The 18,842-nt window shown below is 49.3% G+C and overlaps 2 protein-coding genes and 1 long non-coding RNA gene across 4 annotated transcripts; 2 read left to right on the forward strand and 1 right to left on the reverse strand.

The window, feature by feature from the left end:
- Nucleotides 1–4,309: 4,309 nt before the first annotated feature.
- ABHD1 (abhydrolase domain containing 1) lies at nt 4,310–10,202 on the forward strand. Its single transcript, XM_060650775.3, has 9 exons — nt 4,310–4,638; nt 7,815–7,975; nt 8,317–8,499; nt 8,697–8,742; nt 8,915–9,027; nt 9,153–9,326; nt 9,488–9,536; nt 9,634–9,799; nt 9,924–10,202. Exons 1-9 carry the CDS (start codon nt 4,426–4,428, stop codon nt 10,133–10,135), a joined length of 1,317 nt encoding a protein of 438 aa, XP_060506758.2. The 5' UTR covers nt 4,310–4,425; the 3' UTR covers nt 10,136–10,202.
- Nucleotides 10,155–13,970, reverse strand: PREB (prolactin regulatory element binding). Of its 2 annotated transcripts, XM_060650782.3 has the most exons (9): nt 13,627–13,969; nt 12,858–13,050; nt 12,449–12,669; nt 12,187–12,267; nt 11,963–12,087; nt 11,590–11,763; nt 11,374–11,446; nt 11,025–11,184; nt 10,155–10,852 (listed from the first exon to the last, which is right to left on the reverse strand). In XM_060650782.3, exons 1-9 carry the CDS (start codon nt 13,759–13,761, stop codon nt 10,758–10,760), a joined length of 1,257 nt encoding a protein of 418 aa, XP_060506765.1. In that variant the 5' UTR covers nt 13,762–13,969; the 3' UTR covers nt 10,155–10,757. The 2 variants fall into 2 exon arrangements, with proteins under 2 accessions (XP_060506765.1, XP_060506770.1); XM_060650787.3 differs by lacking the exon at nt 11,025–11,184 and having other exon boundaries at nt 13,627–13,970.
- A 963-nt stretch (nt 13,971–14,933) lies between these two features.
- On the forward strand, nt 14,934–18,263 carry LOC132690439 (uncharacterized). Its single transcript, XR_013554801.2, has 2 exons — nt 14,934–15,141; nt 15,408–18,263. It is a non-coding gene; the product is annotated as an uncharacterized LOC132690439 (long non-coding RNA).
- The last annotated feature ends 579 nt before the right edge of the window (nt 18,264–18,842 follow it).

Raw genomic sequence — 18,842 nt, forward strand, 5'->3', positions numbered from 1 at the left:
GTGATGCTGGTGTTCAGGAGAAGCGTGCCTAACTGTGGTGGTGCTGCCGGTGCCACTGCCCGCCGGCGCCCAGCCTGTGTGCGAGACAGGACGGAACTGTTAGTGTGGCTGTGACTAGTGGATGTGGCCGTGTGCGTGAGGCACTTGTGACAGTAGAGGTATTTTGTGTGACTGTGTGTCCAGAGCGACAACATGGCCCTGAGAGCGTATGGCCAGGGTGGGAATGATTGTCCGGGGGTGTGACAGGAGAGGACAGTAGCGGTACATGTGTTAGGGTAGTTGGTTGAACTCTTTCCTGAGTTGTTTGTGATGCTCAAATGACAGCTGTGACTGCTGGTTTCCAGGGAAGGTGTCATTGGGTGGCTGTGACCAGGTGCATCACTGAGAAGCGGCTGCATACGAGACATGGTTGGCGAGAGGGCTGGGAAAAGTGTCATCTTAAGGGTGATGGTGGCAGTCGTTTGCCAGCAAAGTGTCACCTACTCAAAATGGAGTGTCACCTACTTTTGTCACAATGATCAATTCCTCCTAGGCTTCAGACTACATCTTCACCCACTGGCCCAAGGACTTCCTTCCTTCCTTCCTTTCTTCCTCCCTCCCTTCCTTCCTTCCTTTCTCTTTTATTTTCTTTCTTTTTCTTTCTTTCTCTTTCTTTCTCTCTCCCTTTCTTTCTTTCTTTCTTTCTTTCTTTCTTTCTTTCTTTCTTTCTTTCATTTTTTTGGTGTGTGTGTGTGTGAGAGAGAGAGAGAGAGAGAGAGCGCACAGGAGTGTGCACGCATCAGCAGGGGAGGGGCAGAGAGAGGCGGGGAGAGAGAGAATCCAAGCAGGCTCTGTGCAGTCATCACAAACTGCAAGATCATGACTGGACCTGAAACCAAGAATCAGACGGTCAAACAACTGAGCCGCTCAGGCACCCCACGAGGACTTAGTTCTTCAAAGGAATAACTTATCTCTTCAGAATCTTCAACGTCTCCCTCTCCTTCAGCTCCTTCCAATCTGCATCTTTCAGAACAACTGACTCTCATCGAAGTCATTCTGTCCTCCTTCCTATGGTGGACATTGCTGGACACTACCTGCGAGAATTATGGGACCCACCGTCCAGCAACACCATCTTCTCCCTCTACTCGTTTCTTCTTAGTTTTCTTTACGCAACAGAGTTCCTCTGGGCTCTCCCCTCACTTCTATCTGTTCATGTGTTTGTCTGTTCATGTTGCTTCCATCACTATCTGTTATGGGTTGAACTGAGTCCCTCAAAAAGTCATATGTTGACATCCTAACCCCCAATACCTCAGAATGTGACTTTATTTGGAAATAGGGTCGCGGCAGGTATAAGAAGTAAAAATGAGGTCCTACTGGAGTAGGGTGAGCCCACCCCACTCCAATTTGACTGGTGTCCACGTGAAAAGGGGAAACTTGGGGGCTCTGGAGTGGCTCAGTTAAGCGTCCGATTCTTGGTCTCGGCTCAAGTCATGATCTCACAGTTTGTGAGTTTGAGCCTCAGGTTGGGCTATGCACTGACAGTGCAGAGCCTGCTTGGGATTCTCTGTCTCTCTTTCCGTCCCCTGCTTGCTCTCTCTCCTCTCAAAATAAATAAATAAGCTATTTTAAAAAGGGCAAATTTGGACATAGACACACACACACACACACACACACACACACACACACACACACAGGGAAAGCATCTTGTGAAGATGCAGGTAGCATGTTCTTGTGGCCAAGAAGCTTCTACATGCCAAAGATTGCCAGCACACCACCAGAAGCCAGAGAAGAGACCTGGGACAGATTCTTCCTCACAGCTCTCAGAAGGAACCGATCTTTCTGGCACTTTGAAGTTGGACTTCTAGTCCCCGGAACTGTAAGACAATAAACTTCTGTTGTTTAAGACAGCCAGTGTGTGGTACTTTGTTATGGCAACCCTGAAAACGAATATATCATTTAAATGCTGATGGCTGCCAAACCTCAAATTCCAAGCCCCAAGCCCCAGACCTCTTCAGGAAATGAACATCCTCTAATTTGTGCCTAGATTTTAATGTATAAAGGTGACTGAGTGACAACGTGGAGAGGTCAATGTCATTGAAAGAAAAATTTAGTGCTCCAGTTATCCTGGAAACGACAGGCATAGCTCACTACACAGGATGACAGGGGGAAACCCCAGTGGGCTTCTGTCATGGGCAGAAAGGAGCAAGGAGGAAGGCAGAGGCCACAGCCTTTATTAAGTGGAAAGGCAAGGCAGGGCAAGGTAGACAGCTTAGAATTGGCTAGTTTGAGTAATCAGGCAGGCTTGGGGACACAGGGACTGTCCCTAGTTATCTGATACCTGACCCTGGGTTGATTTAGGACAGGGGAAATATTGGCTTGTCGTGTGAGATTTAGATCAAAGAAGTGGCTCAGAGTATGGGCTCTGGATTGCAGACGAAACGTCAACTTCGGCTGTTAGTTTGGCCCTGTGACTGACAGATGCCAAATAGACAAATACAGAATCTAAGAAAAAGCAATTAGAACACCTACCAGCACCCTAACCTCTGTGTGTCTGAGTTCAGAACGCATCCTCTTCCTCCTCAAACCTTCCCTTCCCCCAGTTTCCTTAACCCAGGGACTGGTACCGCCATGCATCCCTGACTCATACAGTCAGAAACCTGCGCATCCTTCATGATTTCTCCTTCTCTCCTGACCTCCAAACACCAAGTCCTATTCCATTCTGCCTCCTGTCTTAAAGATCTTCACTCCTCTCCCAAGCTCCTCCAGTCCAGGCAGCCACCTGCCATGCCGAAGTACTGTTAACAGCCTCCTAACTGGCCTGTTTCCATTCTCAGCCTCCTCCAATCAATCCATTCTCCAAGTCGCCTGAATGATTCCTTTAAAAACATAACGCCGGTCATGTTGCTCGCCCCTTTGTAAAACTCTTTGATGGTTTTCCCCCATCCTTAGTTTAAACTCTCACATCCCTTGTGTAGCTGCTCACAGCCTGATTCTTGACCATCTCATATGCTCCAGACAACCAGATTTCTTTTGGTTCCTTTAAGAAGTCTCTCACACCCAGGCTTTTGCTTACGCTGTTTCTGCTCCTGGAACAACTATTCTCTTCCCACCTCTCCCTTGCCTGGGAAACTCCTACTCAATTTTTGGTTTCACCTTAAATGTATCATCACTTAACATCCGGGTACACTTGCTCTGACCCATGGTGTTCGGGCACCCTCCTCAGTGCTCTCACTGCAGCTAGTACTTCCCCTATCTAGCTAGCCCTGTGCCCTACCGCAGGGGTTCAACCCTGACTACACATTTGAATCTTCCAAAGAACTTCTAAGTTATATTGATACCTAGTCTCCTCTCCAAACCAACTATAGCAGGGGGTGAGGCCTGGGCGCTGGTTGTTTTTAAAACTCCCAGATGAAGGGCGCCTGGTGGCTCAGTTAAACGGCCAACTTTGGCTCAGGTCATGATGTCATGGTTCATGAGTTCAAGTCCCACATCGGGCTCTGGGCTGACAGCTCAGACCCTGAAGCCTGCTTCATATTCTGTGTCTCCCTCTCTGCCCACCACCCCCCTCTGCCCCCAGCTCACGCTCTGTCTCTCCCTCTCTCAAAAATATAAATGTTAAACAAATTAAAAAACAAAACAAAACTCCCAGATGATTCTAATCTTCAGTCACGGCTGAGAACCACTGCTCTATTAGATTACTTATTCGTTTCCACATTCCAGTGACGACAGGCAAGAGCATTCCAGGGGTATCCCACTGCCTGGTACAAAGTGGGGGATGAGTAGGTATCTATTGTACTTACTTGACATTATGAAAGACGGTGTAGAGTGATGGTATGTGACCTTAACCTTTGTGTGTGTGTGACTCTATGTGGAATGCCATCCACCCAATAGCTGAAACCTATGTGACTGGGTGCCACAGTATGAATGGCTGTGTCCAGTATGGGAAGTCCACTGAGAATAGCTGAACACTGCAGGACTGCAGGGCGTCACAAGGTGAGCGGCCACGTCCTGAAGGTGAAGTTCACAGTGAATGGCTGTCCTGTGTGAAAGGGCAGGATGTCACCAAGGAGTGGCTGTGTCCTGTGTGTCAGTGACTGGTTGACTGGGGGACCGTAACCAAACTGCCTAACTAGCGTGGCGGGGGCAGAGTTTGAGGAAGGCGCTGGAGACACGTCTCACCAAGATGGAGGCTGGGGAGAGGGTGGTGGTCCTTGCAAGGGGCGGCACCGCTAGTCACCGGGAGGCGGAAGCAGTAGGCGCCCAGGCGCGCGAAGCGGGCGACGGGCAGGGAGGTCACCACTGGTAACTCGGTTCTACTCGGCGCGGGTCGAGGTCCGGGCCCCGCCCTTTGCCACGCCTGCCGCGGAGCGCGGCGGCGGTGGGCGGGGCGGGGCCAGGACCCCCGCCCCACCCGGCAGCGGAGGCCGTCCCTGCACAGACTGTCCAATGGCGTGCGGGGCCCGGCGCACACCTGCCGGCCTCCCGGCCAAGAATCAGGTGCAGGAGCCGGTCAAGAACTGGGAAGTCAGAATCCAACCACCCAAGATGCTGAGCTCTTCCCAGAGCCCTCAGACTGGCACCTGGACAGAGCCCTTCTCTCTGCTTTTGGGTCTTGGCGCTACCCTCTACTTGGGCTACTACTGGATATGTGTGCCCCAGGTGGGTGCGGGTCCAAAGCTCTGGCCGGCGGGTTTAGGATACTCGGGCCTAAGGGGCAGCTTCCAGCCAGGGGATAGAGCTCTTTGTGGGAGGTGGCATGATTGGGCCCCCTGCCCCAGGTGAAATTTGATGCCCCAATTCCACCACCAGCCCTGCCATGCTACAGCAGGGTTCTGTTTTGCTATTATCACCTAACGAAGAGTTTTGCTTCTTTGTCTGCCTACATTCTCTGCGTCCCAAACGCTCCCCATGCCAGTTGGGCCTTTCAGCCATCAGAGGGGTGCTGCTCCCAATGATAGAGACAAACAGTTGAGGAAGGGCCGGCTGAAAGGCATCCTCAGGTGTCAGGGAGACGCTTTCCTCTTCTAAAAAGGCAGTCGAGTTGAGTTTCTCACTAACTTCACAGAACAAAGGAACCGGAGGCCTGTGCAGATGTGGCTGACTCCCACCATCCTGTCCACTTAGCAGAGCCTTGCTTCTCTTAAGGGCGGGTAGAGGTTCCCTGTGCAGCTCAGGACTCGTGGATAACCCTGTCGTTGTTCATTCAGCCCTGTGTTAAGTTCTGGGCTCTCCGCGTATATATAATGCAATGGTAAAGTCTCAAGAGGTTGATTTTGATGAACTTGGACACTGAAGTTGAACACTGAAATTTAGACAAAATACATAATTCATATATCCAGAAAAATCTAAATCTTTTAATCTTCATTAAGCTGTTCCAGGTAACTGAGTCTAATAAAAAAATCTATCAATTCAAGCCCTTAAAGATCTATAGGGAATTTAAATGTTATCTAAACTTTCTGTATTTTCAGAGCTTTCTACATTCGCATGTATTAAATCTGCCTTAATAAAACAAAAATTCAAACCTCACAGTACCCTATAAATCCTACCTTATATGCCTGATTTCAAAAGTCAATCATTTCAGACCAGAGCTGTCCTTAATAAACATTTTCCTTTGCTTGGATCAGCCACAAAGAACTCAGAGACCTCTGCCATTTTTTACTCCAAACCCCTCCTTGACTTCCAAATATTGGTTACAATGCAGGAAAAAGCACATTCTGGAAGCCCTGAGGAGTTTGGATTGTCCAGCATGATAATGGACTATTATTGATTTACTCATAGTGACCAATGGCATATTACTAATTAATTCTCAGGAATGAGTCTAGAAATACTTCACTATGGGGCGCCTGCGTGGCTCAGTCGATTAAGCATCTGACTTCGGCTCAGGTAATGATCTCTCGGTCTGTGAGTTCGAGCCCTGCATCGGGCTCTGTGCTGACAGCTCAGAGCCTGGAGCCTGCTTCAGATTCTGTGTCTTCCTCTCTCTCTGTCTCTGTTTCTCCCCCATTCATGCTCTGTTTCTCTCTGTCTCAAAAATCAATAAACGTTAAAAAAAATTAAAAAAAATACTTCACTAGAGCTCAAATGAAATTAACCCATATAAATCAAATGTGTGACCTAGTTTATTCTACACTACTGAGCTTATTTGATCAAGAATTCCCTAAATTGGGGCACGTGGGTGGCTCAGTTGGTTAAGTGTCCGACTCTTGATCTCGGCTCAGGTCATAATCTCGTGGTTCGTTGAGTTTGAGCCCCAAACTCTGCCCTGACAGTGTGGAGCCTACTTGGGATTCTGTCTCTCCCTCTCTCTTCCCCTTCCCTCCTTGCATTCTCTCTCTCTCTAACTAAACTTAAAAAAAAAAAAAAAATTCCACAGATTGATGACAACTCAAAATCCTGGCAATTAGGAAGTAATATAGTACGGTGATTAAGAGCATAAGCTCTGGAGTCAGACCTGGGTTTGAATTCCAGTTCCGCCACTAGCTGTCTTTGGCAGGCTTCATGACCCTTGACAACTTACTCAACATTCCAACCTGTTCCCACGGGGGATCACAGGATCTACTGTCAAAGAGCTATTGTGAAAATCACAGGGTATAATTATGTAAAGTGCTTAGCACAATGCTTGAAACATGAGCACTCAACAAATTCAACCTACTAGTATTGGTGGTAGTATCATAATTGCGAATTCTGCTTTGCCTCTTGCTTGCTGTGTGACTTTGGGCAAACAACTTAAACTCTTTGGGTCACTGTTTCTTCACCTATGAAATATGCTCCCTCATAAGGTTGGGCTTAGCCTAGAACCTGCACATAGCATACAATGAATCTCAAGCATTATTAGTCCGGGGGTTAAAGACCGTGTTATGAATCACACCTCTCAACAGCTGCGCTAGCAACTTGGCCTCTCTAGTTCATAATTTACCCAGCCTTTTTTGGGTACTAAAACTGCAGAAGATATAGGAATCTGGTCCTCAGGTTCCTTAGGGCTTGCAACAGCAATAGAAATTTCTTGAGACTGTGACCTTTTGGCTTTGTACAGCATGCCCCTGTTTCATAAGCCTGCTATGCGGCTAGCCCTCTCATTCACTTGATGTGTACCCAAGAACCAAGCAGAGGGGTGGAAAGTCAGAGCCGAGTCCCCACTGACTTGTCTGTCCCTGCCATTGTGTTACCTTCCCTCTGGCTGGCATGAAACAAGAGGAAAATCTGTTCACGTCGAGACCATTCCTCCTTTGGAGTATGGTCTGACGACAGGGGTCCTATGAGCGAGAAAATGAGGTGCTGTGGTAGAAGCAGCAGTGAGCGCACGGTAGGGAGGGAACGCGAGTATGTGGCAATGGGGTGCTAAAATCAGGCGCAGCCAGCATGGCTGGAGCTAGTCTGAGGAAGAGGAGTGTGGTAAATCAATTGCAAGGCAGAAGTCACAGATTGAATGGTACTGCATTTCTTCAGCCTCTGACTAGGATGCCAACCCTTTCCGCAAGGACCCAGCTGGGCAGTTGATATTACCTGCTCTCTGCAAAATGGGTTTGGGGCACAGATAGCCTGAGCGGAGGGGTCAGCACTCAGTCAGCTGCAGCAGTTCCCAGCCCTGGTTCCAGGTCAGTTGAGTCCGTGCCGGAGGTTGCCCTCCAGGACTGGAGTTCGCCCTCCAGGACTGGAGTTCTCTGGGGCTCCAGCTGGACTCTATTATAAACAGAGGTGACTTGGCCATTCCAGGCTAAGGTATGTTAGGTCTCTCACCCCCAGAGGCCGGCCTCTGGAGAGGGGTTGCTCTGGTGTCAGGTGCCTCACTGGCTGTGCAAAATCCAGGGGAGTGAGGTAGACTGTTGTGGTTACAGAGGCCTCAACTGGTGACCGGGCCCCGGTTTCTGGCCCTCCTGGAGCAACACTGTCCAATCACTCTGGAGACTTTCTACCCTGCGCTGTGGTGTTTTGAGGGGCGGCTACAAACCATCTTTCGAGTCTTGCTGCAGTCTCGGCCTCCAGTCCCTTACTGGAGGTAAGAAGGGACAGAGCGGGTGAACAGTAAGCTGCAACTATAGGGAAATCCTGTCTACTTCTTAAAACTGAAGGTAATCTTTGCCCCACGTACCTCAGTGTGTTGAGGATAACGAGAGTGGTTATACAGAAGGGCTATTTAATTGCACAACAGTGAGGTAATATTTAATCTTTTACGTCCCATTACACCTTGTTATGGTCTTAATGTCGGGCACAGTGTGTGTCCTCAAATGATACAGGAGGGAAGTTGTGGGAGTTGTTTGTGGGGAAGAGAGGTAAACCTTCTGAAGCACACAGAGTTCCTCATAGTATCTTGGTGTGCCCTTTTCTCCAAAACCACAGCGAAGTCCTCCAAACCCCAGATGGAGGACAGCTCCTGCTAGACTGGGCTGGCCAGCACAACAGCAGTCAATATCCTGACCCCACCACCCAGCCCATTGTATTACTGCTTCCTGGTATCACAGGCAGTAGCCAGGACTCCTATATCTCACAACTAGTCAACCAAGCTCTGAGGGATGGTTATAGGTAAGGATGGGTCCAGCCCGGAGGCAGTGGGTGGTATCTGAGGCCTTGTAATAGGGAGGCCGATCAAGACCCTGATACCTCTGGGAAGAAAGCACTATATGAGGGGCACTTCTGACTGGGGTCTTCCTGAAGGCTACCAAAAGGGGAGCGGGGCTTCTAGGAAAGGCCTGGCTGAGACGTACCTGTGTGTGTCACAGAGCTGTTGTATTTAACAACCGAGGCTGCCGTGGGGAAGAACTGCTGGTGAGTATCCTTTCCTCATCGTAGCCCTTCACCCCACTCCCTTAAGAGATCCTTGGCCCTGGGGCTCTACCTACCCATCCTTCTTCCATTTTCCTTCCATCTCTCGAACCCTCCCATCTTTCTGCTTCTGGCCAGGGCCTCCCTCCCTACCCAATTATCTGGTTTGCCTCAGACTCACAGAGCCTTTTGTGCCAGCAACACTGAAGATCTGGAGACAGTCGTGAGCCACATAAAGCACCGCTACTCCCAAGCTCCACTGCTGGCTGTGGGCATCTCTCTTGGAGGGTAAAGGTTGCCTGGGCTTGACCCAAAGGTCCAGTCTTCCTTTGTTTCCTCCTCCATGTCCTCTCCCCCTTTCCCAACTCACTAACGCAAACCCTTCTTTCACGGCCCCTGGATCCATCCTTCAGGATATTAGTGCTGAACCACCTAGCTCGAACAGGGCAAGATTCCGGGCTGGTGGCAGCACTGACTCTATCTGCATGCTGGGATTCCTCTGAAACCACCCGCTCCCTGGAGACCCCACTCAACTCACTGCTCTTCAATCAGCGCCTCACTGCCGAGCTCTGCCGCATTGTGAACCGGTAGGGTTTTGGCAAGTGGGAGGGGGCAGCAGGCAGGATGGGATGGCAGGAATACCAGGTTCTCCCAGTGCTCAGACTAATTTTGTAACTGGGTTTGCTTATCCATGAGATACGATAGGGTCAGGTCCAGGAGAGTCACACCTCTATGAACTCTTTTGCAGAAATAGGAAGGTGATGGAAAAGGTGGTGAACGTAGACTTTGTGCTACAGGTAGAGTCTTTCAACCACCACCCCCTACCCAAAATTGTTCAGTATCTTCTTATTCCCTATCCTCATCCTAGCGTACCCCACCCTCTACCACATGCAGGCCCGCACGATCCGCCAGTTTGATGAGCGCTACACAGCTGTGGCTTTTGGATATCAAGACTGTGTAACCTACTACCAAGCAGCAAGCCCAAGAACCAAGGTAGATGCCATCCAGACCCCTGTGCTCTGCCTCAATGCAGCTGATGACCCCTTCTCCCCAGTCCACGGTGAGCACCCTGAATCTGGATGCTTTACAGGCCCTGGGGAAAACAGGTGGTGAGGTGCAAGGGGAGAGAGACTGGGCTCTCAGAAAAGGCCAGTTCCTGACCTCCTCTCTAACCCCTCCCCAAGCCCTTCCCGTAGAGGCTGCCCAACATTCTCCCCATGTTGCACTGCTCATCACAGCCCGGGGTGGCCACATTGGCTTCCTGGAAGGGCTGTTCCCCTGGCAGCACAGCTACATGAACCGCCTCTTGCATCAGTATGCCAAAGCCATCTTCCAGCACCCAGTGGAGCTGCTCAACCTCAGGGATCTCTCACCTTCTAAGGGAGGCAAGAACTGACAGGAGTACCACCAGGGTCTCAGTTCAGTCTTTGCTTGTTTATTAAATATCAACTTTTCCTGCTGAATGTGCTGAGGTTCATTTTCCCTTTTCTCAAGGGTAGGGAAGACCATCCAGGAACTTATTGTATATGTCGCCTGGCTGGCTTAGAGCTACCCAGCTGGACCCAGAGATTACTGCCTGGGTCTTCCTTTTGCCCCTTCCTTCCCTAACGGCAAGTCCCAGGCCAGGGCTTGCTTCAGCAAACGCCAGGGGTTCACGTGAAGACCAAGTGATGGACAGCAGTACCTCCAGGTTCTTGGGCATCCTCACATATTTCTGGAGAAAGGACAAGCTCAACTTTGGAGCCTCTGGCAGGCAGAGGAAGAATGCAGGTGGTGTGGCCTGGCCTTTCAGATACCACTGTCCTGGGCGGATCCACGCATGAATGAAGGGTTCTCAGGATTCAGAGTCACACAGGGCCATAGCCACGCTTTAAGTGGGCAGGGCAGGCAGCGCCCGTCAGTCTCATCAGAGGAACGCCAACTATGGATTCAGGTGGAATGAGCAATGGGGTTCAGGCCTCCACTCTGTTCTAGAAGGTAGTAATGTCCAGGCCCCTGATTCCCTAAGAGCAGAAAGGCTAAAGAAAACCTGGAAAGACACTCTGGAGCAGCAGGATGGTCATAACAATAAGTCCGACACATAGCAGGAGCAGCAGCCACACGGGAACACTCCCTGCAAGAGGGGTAAGGGAAGAAGTCAGCAGGCAAAGGGGCTTCACAGCCCTAAGAACAAAACCATTCAAGAAGGGGACAGATGGCTACAAACAAGCGGCCCATTCTCTAAGGGGCAAGTTTTTGCTATAGCTAGAGGTAGGGCGGTACCCACCCCCATCCCAATGACTCACTCCGTGAGGGCAGCAAGTGCAGCTGGCAACGACTATCCACAGCCACAGAGAACAGGGCAGTTTCATGGAAGCCAAGGAGCTCTGGACCACGACCCTTCTCAGGTAGAAAGGCCACATCTGTCACGACAATGCCATGAGCCTCCCTCACATAATAGAGGCGCTGGAGACAGGAGAAGAACTATTGAAGGATGGCCCTGTTCAGAACATTCTCCTGGAAAACAATCTCCCTGTCTCCAGATGGCTTTTCCTCTAGAGCTGGGCCAGACCCTTCCTACACACTTAGGTTTGAGCAGGCCCAGAGTCCCCACCCCAAAGAGCCCTCAGGGCTGTGCCCACCTTTACCCATTACCTGGAGAGAGAAAGCTATGTAGATGGCAACAGAGCCAGTGACTGTGCCCAGGCCTAGGAAGGTGCCCGATTCACTGCAACAAAAAATAAAGTGCTCACTGTCCCGGGGGCCTATGCAGCAACATTCACCAATAGTACTCTTCAGAGCCTCAGACAGGACATCCTTCCAAACTCCCCCAGGCACCCCACAACCAGCCAAGTCACCACTGTCTCACACCTGACACTAAGGCAGGAGATGACTTCATGGCCGCAGGACTTAGTCCGAAGGGGCAAGAAGGTGGAGCCATCCCAGGCTGTGAGGTAGCAGGGTGGGGGCTGGCGCAGACGCTTGTGGGGAATCTGCACTGTGAAGAGTCGCAGCCTGGCAGGCTGGTCTGGAACCTGCCCAAACCTGGGGGCCAGGTGAGAGGATATTCAGCTCCTGGGGCCTGCTCAGCCCTTCTCAGAGGTTTGTGCCCTCCTGCACCCTGGTCAGGCCTGGGGTAACACCCACCAAGGCTACAATCCTCCCCAGCTTCCCCCCAGTCTCTTCCCTCTCCCCCACCACATCTAGGCTGTGCCTCTTTTAGCTACCCTCTGGGGTCTCACACCTGCAGGCCTGGTAGCGGTAAGGCGTGTTAGAAAAGGTGGGTCCGTTCTCTTGCCAGTGCAGCTGTGTCACCAGCTGATCCTTCTGCCACACGGAGGCCTTAAGGTCCCAGCCCACAGTTACCAACTAGTCAGGAATCAAGATTCCAAGGATGGACAGTTAGGGGATCCACTTACTGGACAAGCAGCATAATCACCTACTTTTTTGACACTCTCACTTCCTCACCTTGCCATCAGGCCCCAAAGCCAGGTCCTCAATCTCTCCTTCATGGGCTCTGAACTCCAGAACTTTCTCTAGGCTGGGTACCTGCGACCAAACCACCATCATGGTTACCCTAGGTACCTAGCAAGGGTGCAATGATCCCCACCCTTCTTCTTTTCTGCCACTCAGTACAGGCTCCACTCAAGTTTCCCAGAACCCATGATCAGTTCATCACAATCTGACCTTGCTGCTACTGACACTCATCCTCTAACCCACAAAACCACACCTTCCAGACACGAACGTAGCCATCCGTCCCTCCAGTGGCGAGCAGGGTGTTATCATGGTTGAAGCATACAACTTTTTGCAACGGATCAGGGCTGAAGTCTGTCTGCACCGCTTGCAAATTCTCTACACTGAGTTCTACCCCCTCCTGGTGGGTTTCAGCTCCAGACTTCTTCTCTACTGGGGCTGCCCCCTTCCTCTGTCGTGGCCCCTGTTCCTTGCAACCTGAAATACAAAGAGTCTGCCAGGTTTCAGGGCCCTATAGTAAGTAGTGCTTGCCCCCTCCCTAGTAGTGAACATCCAGCTTCTTGCCTGCTACCATAACCCACTTCCAACCCCACTTTTTTTGGAACCAAAATAAGTGATCTTACTCATTTAACCCTTACCCCAAAGCTAAAGAGGGAGCTTCTCACCTGCCTTCTCTGTCTTGTTTTTGCCCTTCTGCTGATGGGTCTGGAAGCGCAGAAGCTGACAGTGGGCATCCTGCCCTGCAGCAAGGATGTTACCAGCCAGCGCCAAGTTCATGGTAGCCCGTGTCTCTGTGTCATGAGAGTGTAGCAAAGAGGCACTCAGGCGTCCATTAATTTGTTCTAGCTGCAGAAAGTGCTGTGGAAGAGGGAACCAGGGTGAGCAAGGTTCAGGGGTGCCCAGAGAGCACCTCAAGGACAACCTTACATCCTATAGTCTAAAGCCCTATCTCTTTGCTTACTACACTTTCTACTTAAAAGGCTTTTCCCAGTCTGCTTGCTTCTTTCCTTTTCTTTCTTTCTTTGGAACCTCACAAATCTGTACAGCAAGGAGGGTTGGGATTAATACCTCCAGTTTACAAAATAATTGGGTAATCCTCAGAAGAGTGAAGAACCCTTGTCTAAAGACCAAATGCAGCACTCTTGCCGCTGCTGGAGAGCAGAGACCAGAAAAGACCAGGATAAGACCCCTGGAGCTGCTTGTGAGGTTGAGTTGAAGCGTTCCTGCCTAAGCGGTGTCGTGTGCTGTTTTTACTCTACTTTACGATTCGTGGTAAGTTCTCAGGTGAAATTCCCGCCAGGGCGCCGGGCTTTCCACCGGGGAGGGGGCAAGCTAGAAATGCAGCTAGTGTCAGCCGGAGGTACAGCCCACCCCCAAGACCCCTTACCCCCGTCGCCCGTGCCGTGACCGGCCCCAGTGGCCCTGAGCTCTCACCACGCCATTCTTTATGCCCGTCTTGGCAGCGCCTCCTCCGCCCGCAGCGATGAGCAGCCCCGCGCTGGGGTCGACCTGAAGCGCGTACAACGGGAACGGGGCCCGGTACAGCTCGGGCGCCCGGCGCCGGCCCATCCTGCTCGCCGCGCGCTTCACTGTCCGCACCGGGGCACCCGGGACATGCCACGCCCGGCTTTCGACCCCTCGCCCTGCCGCGATTCAACTTGATCCCGTCGCCGCCAGGAGGATTCTCGACTGCTCCCTCGCTCCCTCGGAGTTGGCAAAACTCTTCACCACACTCAAGAATCCATATCTCCGCTCCAAGCGGTCTTAACCCTGTCCGGTGAACGCGCAGTGCGCACGCGCACTTAGCCCTGGGCTCTTCTTGCGCAGGCGCAGGCCCGCCAATACTCGTCAGCACTAGCGGGCATCGGGATGACGCAAGCCCCGCGCCAAGATTCTGTCCGCCTGGGTCGTGAGTCTCCGTCGTGTTTGCGTGGGGTCAAAGAGGCAGGCTCCCCTTCCAGGGGATGTGCTTGGTGATTCTGGGGGAGGAGGGGAGCTAATAAAGGTTAGAAGAGGCTAATAAACCTTTACAAAAAGAAATCCTTGGATGCTCCTGGCTGTCAGTCCCAGGGCATGCTTCCCTTGATCTCTGTGTTGTCAATTCGAGCCCCACCTTGGGCGTAGAGATTACTTAAAAATAAAATCTTAAAAAAAAAAAAAAAATCTTGGATTAGGGTTGTCCCCATTTCAGGAGTGATACCTGATGTGGAAGTTGGGGGGGGGGGTGGTGTCAGAGCGGATGACCAAGAAAGAATTCTTGAGACGTCTTTGGTGCAAAAAGGTGGTTTTATTAAAGCTCAGGACAGGACCCTTGGGCAGAAAGAGCTGCACTGGCGCTGTGAGGGGTGACTGATGATACACTTTCAAGTTGAGAGGCGGTTAGGGACAGCGTAAGCCTCCAAGGTATTTTGGAAGCTAGGTTTCCAGGACCCTGAGGGGGCTAGCCGTTGTTAGGAAAACGTCATTTATTACTGGTCAGTAAAACCTCAGTCACAGATGCTTCAGATGTATATCAGTGGGCCATATGCTTGGAGCATGATTGCCAACATGTATCTTGAGGGGTAGAGATAAAGATTCCAAAGGAATTTTTGTATGTTAAATTAGATCTACAGGATCCTAGAGGGGCGGGACAATGTTAAGCTAAGACTGACTTTTGCCCTTAGCAAAGTGTCAACATGGAGGCAGTCGAGTTTCCAGAGGTCACTCTGCCTGTGTCAAGGAATTGTCAGTTGTAAGGAAATTCAATTTTTTCTTTTGCCTTTGTTTCCTACACCAATACACAAGTGCAGCCTTTACCTTTTACCCCAGAGAGGAAGTGATGTGTCCCAGGTCACACACTTTGGAAATTTCACATTTGGGAACTTGAACCGTGTCTCTTGCCTTTTCATGGAGGCAGCATGGACTTTAAAGTAAAATTGGCTTCAAACTCGGAATCCACTGCTTCCTAGTGTGAAGAAACCACTATTTACCTTAACAAATCACCTCACCTCTGGTTGGTGGATGTGAGAACCGGCCATGCTTGCAGCTCTGTGACAAGGGAGATGATTCATTTTCAGAAATACCAAACAAGAGCTGAGCTGTCTAGTTACCAGTAGGCTTACAACCTATTGGAAATCTATATGAACTCCCCCTCCCCCCATGGAGCCTCAAACCCTTAGACACTTCACTTCCTGGTTCTTCTAACCCTCTCCGTTTTGCGGGCTTATTTTCCAAAGGCTTTGCGAGAGCATGCGCCAAAGAACAAAGGAGGGACTGAAAGTCTCTGCGTCGCCTCAGGAAATGTACATATGTTCCAAACAGACTACTTTTTGCCTTACGTGGGCATAGGCGAAGTCTGGGTAAGGCTGTAACCTCCATTGTACTCCGCCAATGAGGAATCAGGAGGGACTTGCACACTAGGAAATAAATTGTTTGCTGTAACTACACCAGATGTGCCCGTCCATCACACACCCGCTCTTGCAAGAATGTTGATTAAATCCTCGCTTCACTGTGCTCCGAGTCTCCACGTCCCTCCTTTGATTGGGTCAGTGGCCTTATTTCTCACATGCATTCAGGGGTTTGGGAATGGGGATTGCTCTACGCTGACACCCTCAGAGGGAGGTGACTTGGCTCCCAGGCAGGATAAGTCTCTTTTCTGCCTGACATCCCACCTTCCTGAGGGGGGCCGCTTGGGTTTCTGATCTTCAACATGAGGACTCTTAATGTTTCTCTTCAAGTGAACCCTAGGAATGTCCATCCCTTCAAGGAGACACCTCCTGCTGCTCCCCTGGCTGCCTAAGCATCTGTGTGTGTGTGTGTGTGTGTGTGTGTGTGATGTTTATTGCTTTATTTTTGAGAGAGCAAGCACTAGTGGGGGAGGGGCAGAGAGAGAAGGAAACACAGAATCTGAAGCAGGCTTGAGGCTCTGAGCTGTCAGTGCAGGGCCCTATCTGGGGCTTGAACCCATGAACTGTGAGATCATGACCTGAGCTGAAATTGGATGCTTAACCAACTGAGCTACCCAGGTGCTCCAGTATGAATCCTTGATAACCTAATATGATAGGGAAAGATAGGATAAAATAGGCAGAGAGAGAAAGATTAGGACCTGAGGTCCCTGGATGGGGAAAAACATATATTTTGGATCAATGCTGGGAGGGTCTGACCACAGTAAACCCCGTTGGGCCTAAGATTCCTCTCAAGAATGTAACAGACAATCCAACAATACATTAAAAAAATTATTCGGGGCGCCTGGGTGGCTCAGTCAGTTGAGCGTCCGACTTCAGCTCAGGTCACGATCTCGCGGTCCGTGAGTTCGAGCCCCACGTCAGGCTCTGGGCTGATGGCTCAGAGCCTGGAGCCTGCTTCTGATTCTGTGTCTCCCTCTCTCTCTGCCCCTCCCCCGTTCATGCTCTGTCTCTCTCTCTCTCAAAAATGAATAAATATTAAAAAAAATTTAAAAAAATTATTCATCAGGACCAAGTGGGATTTATACCTGGGATTCAGGGCTGATTCAATATCCACAAAACAATCAATGTGATACATCACATCAATAAAAGAAAGGACAAGAACCACATGACCCTCTCAATAGATGCAGAGAAAGCATTTCACAAAATACAGTATCCTTTCTTGATAAAAACCCTCAAGAAAGTAGGAATAGAAGGATCATACCTCAAGATCATAAAAGCCATGTATGAAAGACCCACCACTAATATCATCCTTAATGGACAAAAACTGAGAGGTTTCCCCCTAAGGCCGGGAACAAGACAGGGATGTCCACTCTCGACACTGTTATTCAAGATAGTATTGGAAGCCTTAGCTTCAGCAATCAGACAACACAAAGAAATAAAAGACATCCAAATCAGCCAGGAGGAGGTCAAACTTTCACTTTTTGCAGATGACATAATACCCTGTGTGGAAAACCCAAAAGATTCCACCAAAAAACTGCTAGAACTGATCCATGAATTCAGCAAAGTTGCAGGATATAAAATCAATGCACAGAAATCAGTTGTATTCCTATACACCAATAATGAAGCAATAGAAAGAGAAATCAAGGAATTGATCCAATTTACAATTGCACCAAAACCCATAAAATACCTAGGAATAAATCTAACCAAAGAGGTGAAAAATCTATACACTGAAAACTATAGAAAGCTTATGAAAGAAATTGAGGAAGACACACACACACACACACACACACACACACACACACACACAAAGGGGAAAAAGATTCTATGCTCCTGGATAGGAAGAACAAATATTGTTAAAATGTTGATACTACCCAAAGCAATCTACATACTCAATGCAATCCCTATCGAAATAATACCAGCGTTCTTCACACAGCTAGAACAAACAATCCTAAAATTTGTATGGAACCAGAAAAGACCCCAAATAGCCAAAACAATCTTGAAAAAGAAAACCAAAGCAGGAGGCATCACAATCGCGGACTTCAAGCTGTATTACAAAGCTGTAATTATCAAGACAGTATGGTACTGGCACAAGAACAGACACTCAGATCAATGGAACAGAATAGAGAACCCAGAAATGGACCCACAAACATATGGCCAACAAATCTTTGACAAAGCAGGAAAGAATATCCAATGGAATAAAGACAGTCACTTCAGGAAATGGTGCTAGAAAAACCAGACAGCGGCATGCAGAAAAATGAACCCGGACCACTTTCTTACACCACACACAAAAATAAACTCAAAACAGATGAAAGACCTAAAGGTAAGACAGGAAGCCATCAAAACCCTAGAGGAGAAAGCAGGCAAAAACCTCTTTGACCTTGGCCGCAGCAACTTCTTACTCAACACGTCTCTGAAGGCAAGGGAAACCAAAGCAAAAATTAACTATTGGGACCTCATCAAAGTCAAAAACTTCTGCACAGTGAAGGAAACAATCAGCAAAACTAAAAGGCAATCGAAGGAATGGGAGAAGATATTTACAAACGACATATCAGATAAAGGGTTAGTATCCAAAATCTACAAAGAACTTATCAAACTCAACACCCAAAAACAAATAGTCCAGTGAAGAAATGGGCAAAAGACAGGAGTAGACAGTTCTCCAAAGAAGACATCCAGGTGGCCAACCGACACATGAAAAAATGCTCAACATCACTCATCATCAGGGAAATACAAATCAAAACCACAATGAGACACCACCTCACACCTGTCAGAATGGCTAACATGAACAACTCAGGCAACAACAGATGTTGGCAAGGATGCGGAGAAAGAGGATCTCTTTTGCACTGCTAGTGGGAATGCAAACTGGTGCAGCCACTCTGGAAAGCAATATGGAGGTTCCTCAAAAAATTAAGAATAGAACTACCCTACAACCCAGCAATTGCACCACTAGGTATTTATCCAAGGGATACAGGTGTGCTGTTTCAAAGGGACACATGCACCCCCATGTTTATAGCAGCACTATCAACAATAACCAAAGTATGGAAAGAGCCCAAATGTCCATCGACTGATGAATGGATAAAGAAGATGTGGTATGGTGTAATACAATGGAGTATTACTCAGCAATCAAAAAGAATGAAATCTTGCCATTTACAACTATGTGGATGGAACTAGAGGGTATTATACTAAGCGAAATTAGTTGGAGACAGACAAATATCATGACTTCGCTCATATGAGGACTTTAAGATACAAAACAGATGAACATAAGGG

The sequence above is a fragment of the Panthera onca genome, chromosome A3, assembly GCF_046562875.1.
Source record: "Panthera onca isolate mPanOnc1 chromosome A3, mPanOnc1 haplotype 2, whole genome shotgun sequence".
Lineage (NCBI taxonomy): Eukaryota > Metazoa > Chordata > Mammalia > Carnivora > Felidae > Panthera > Panthera onca.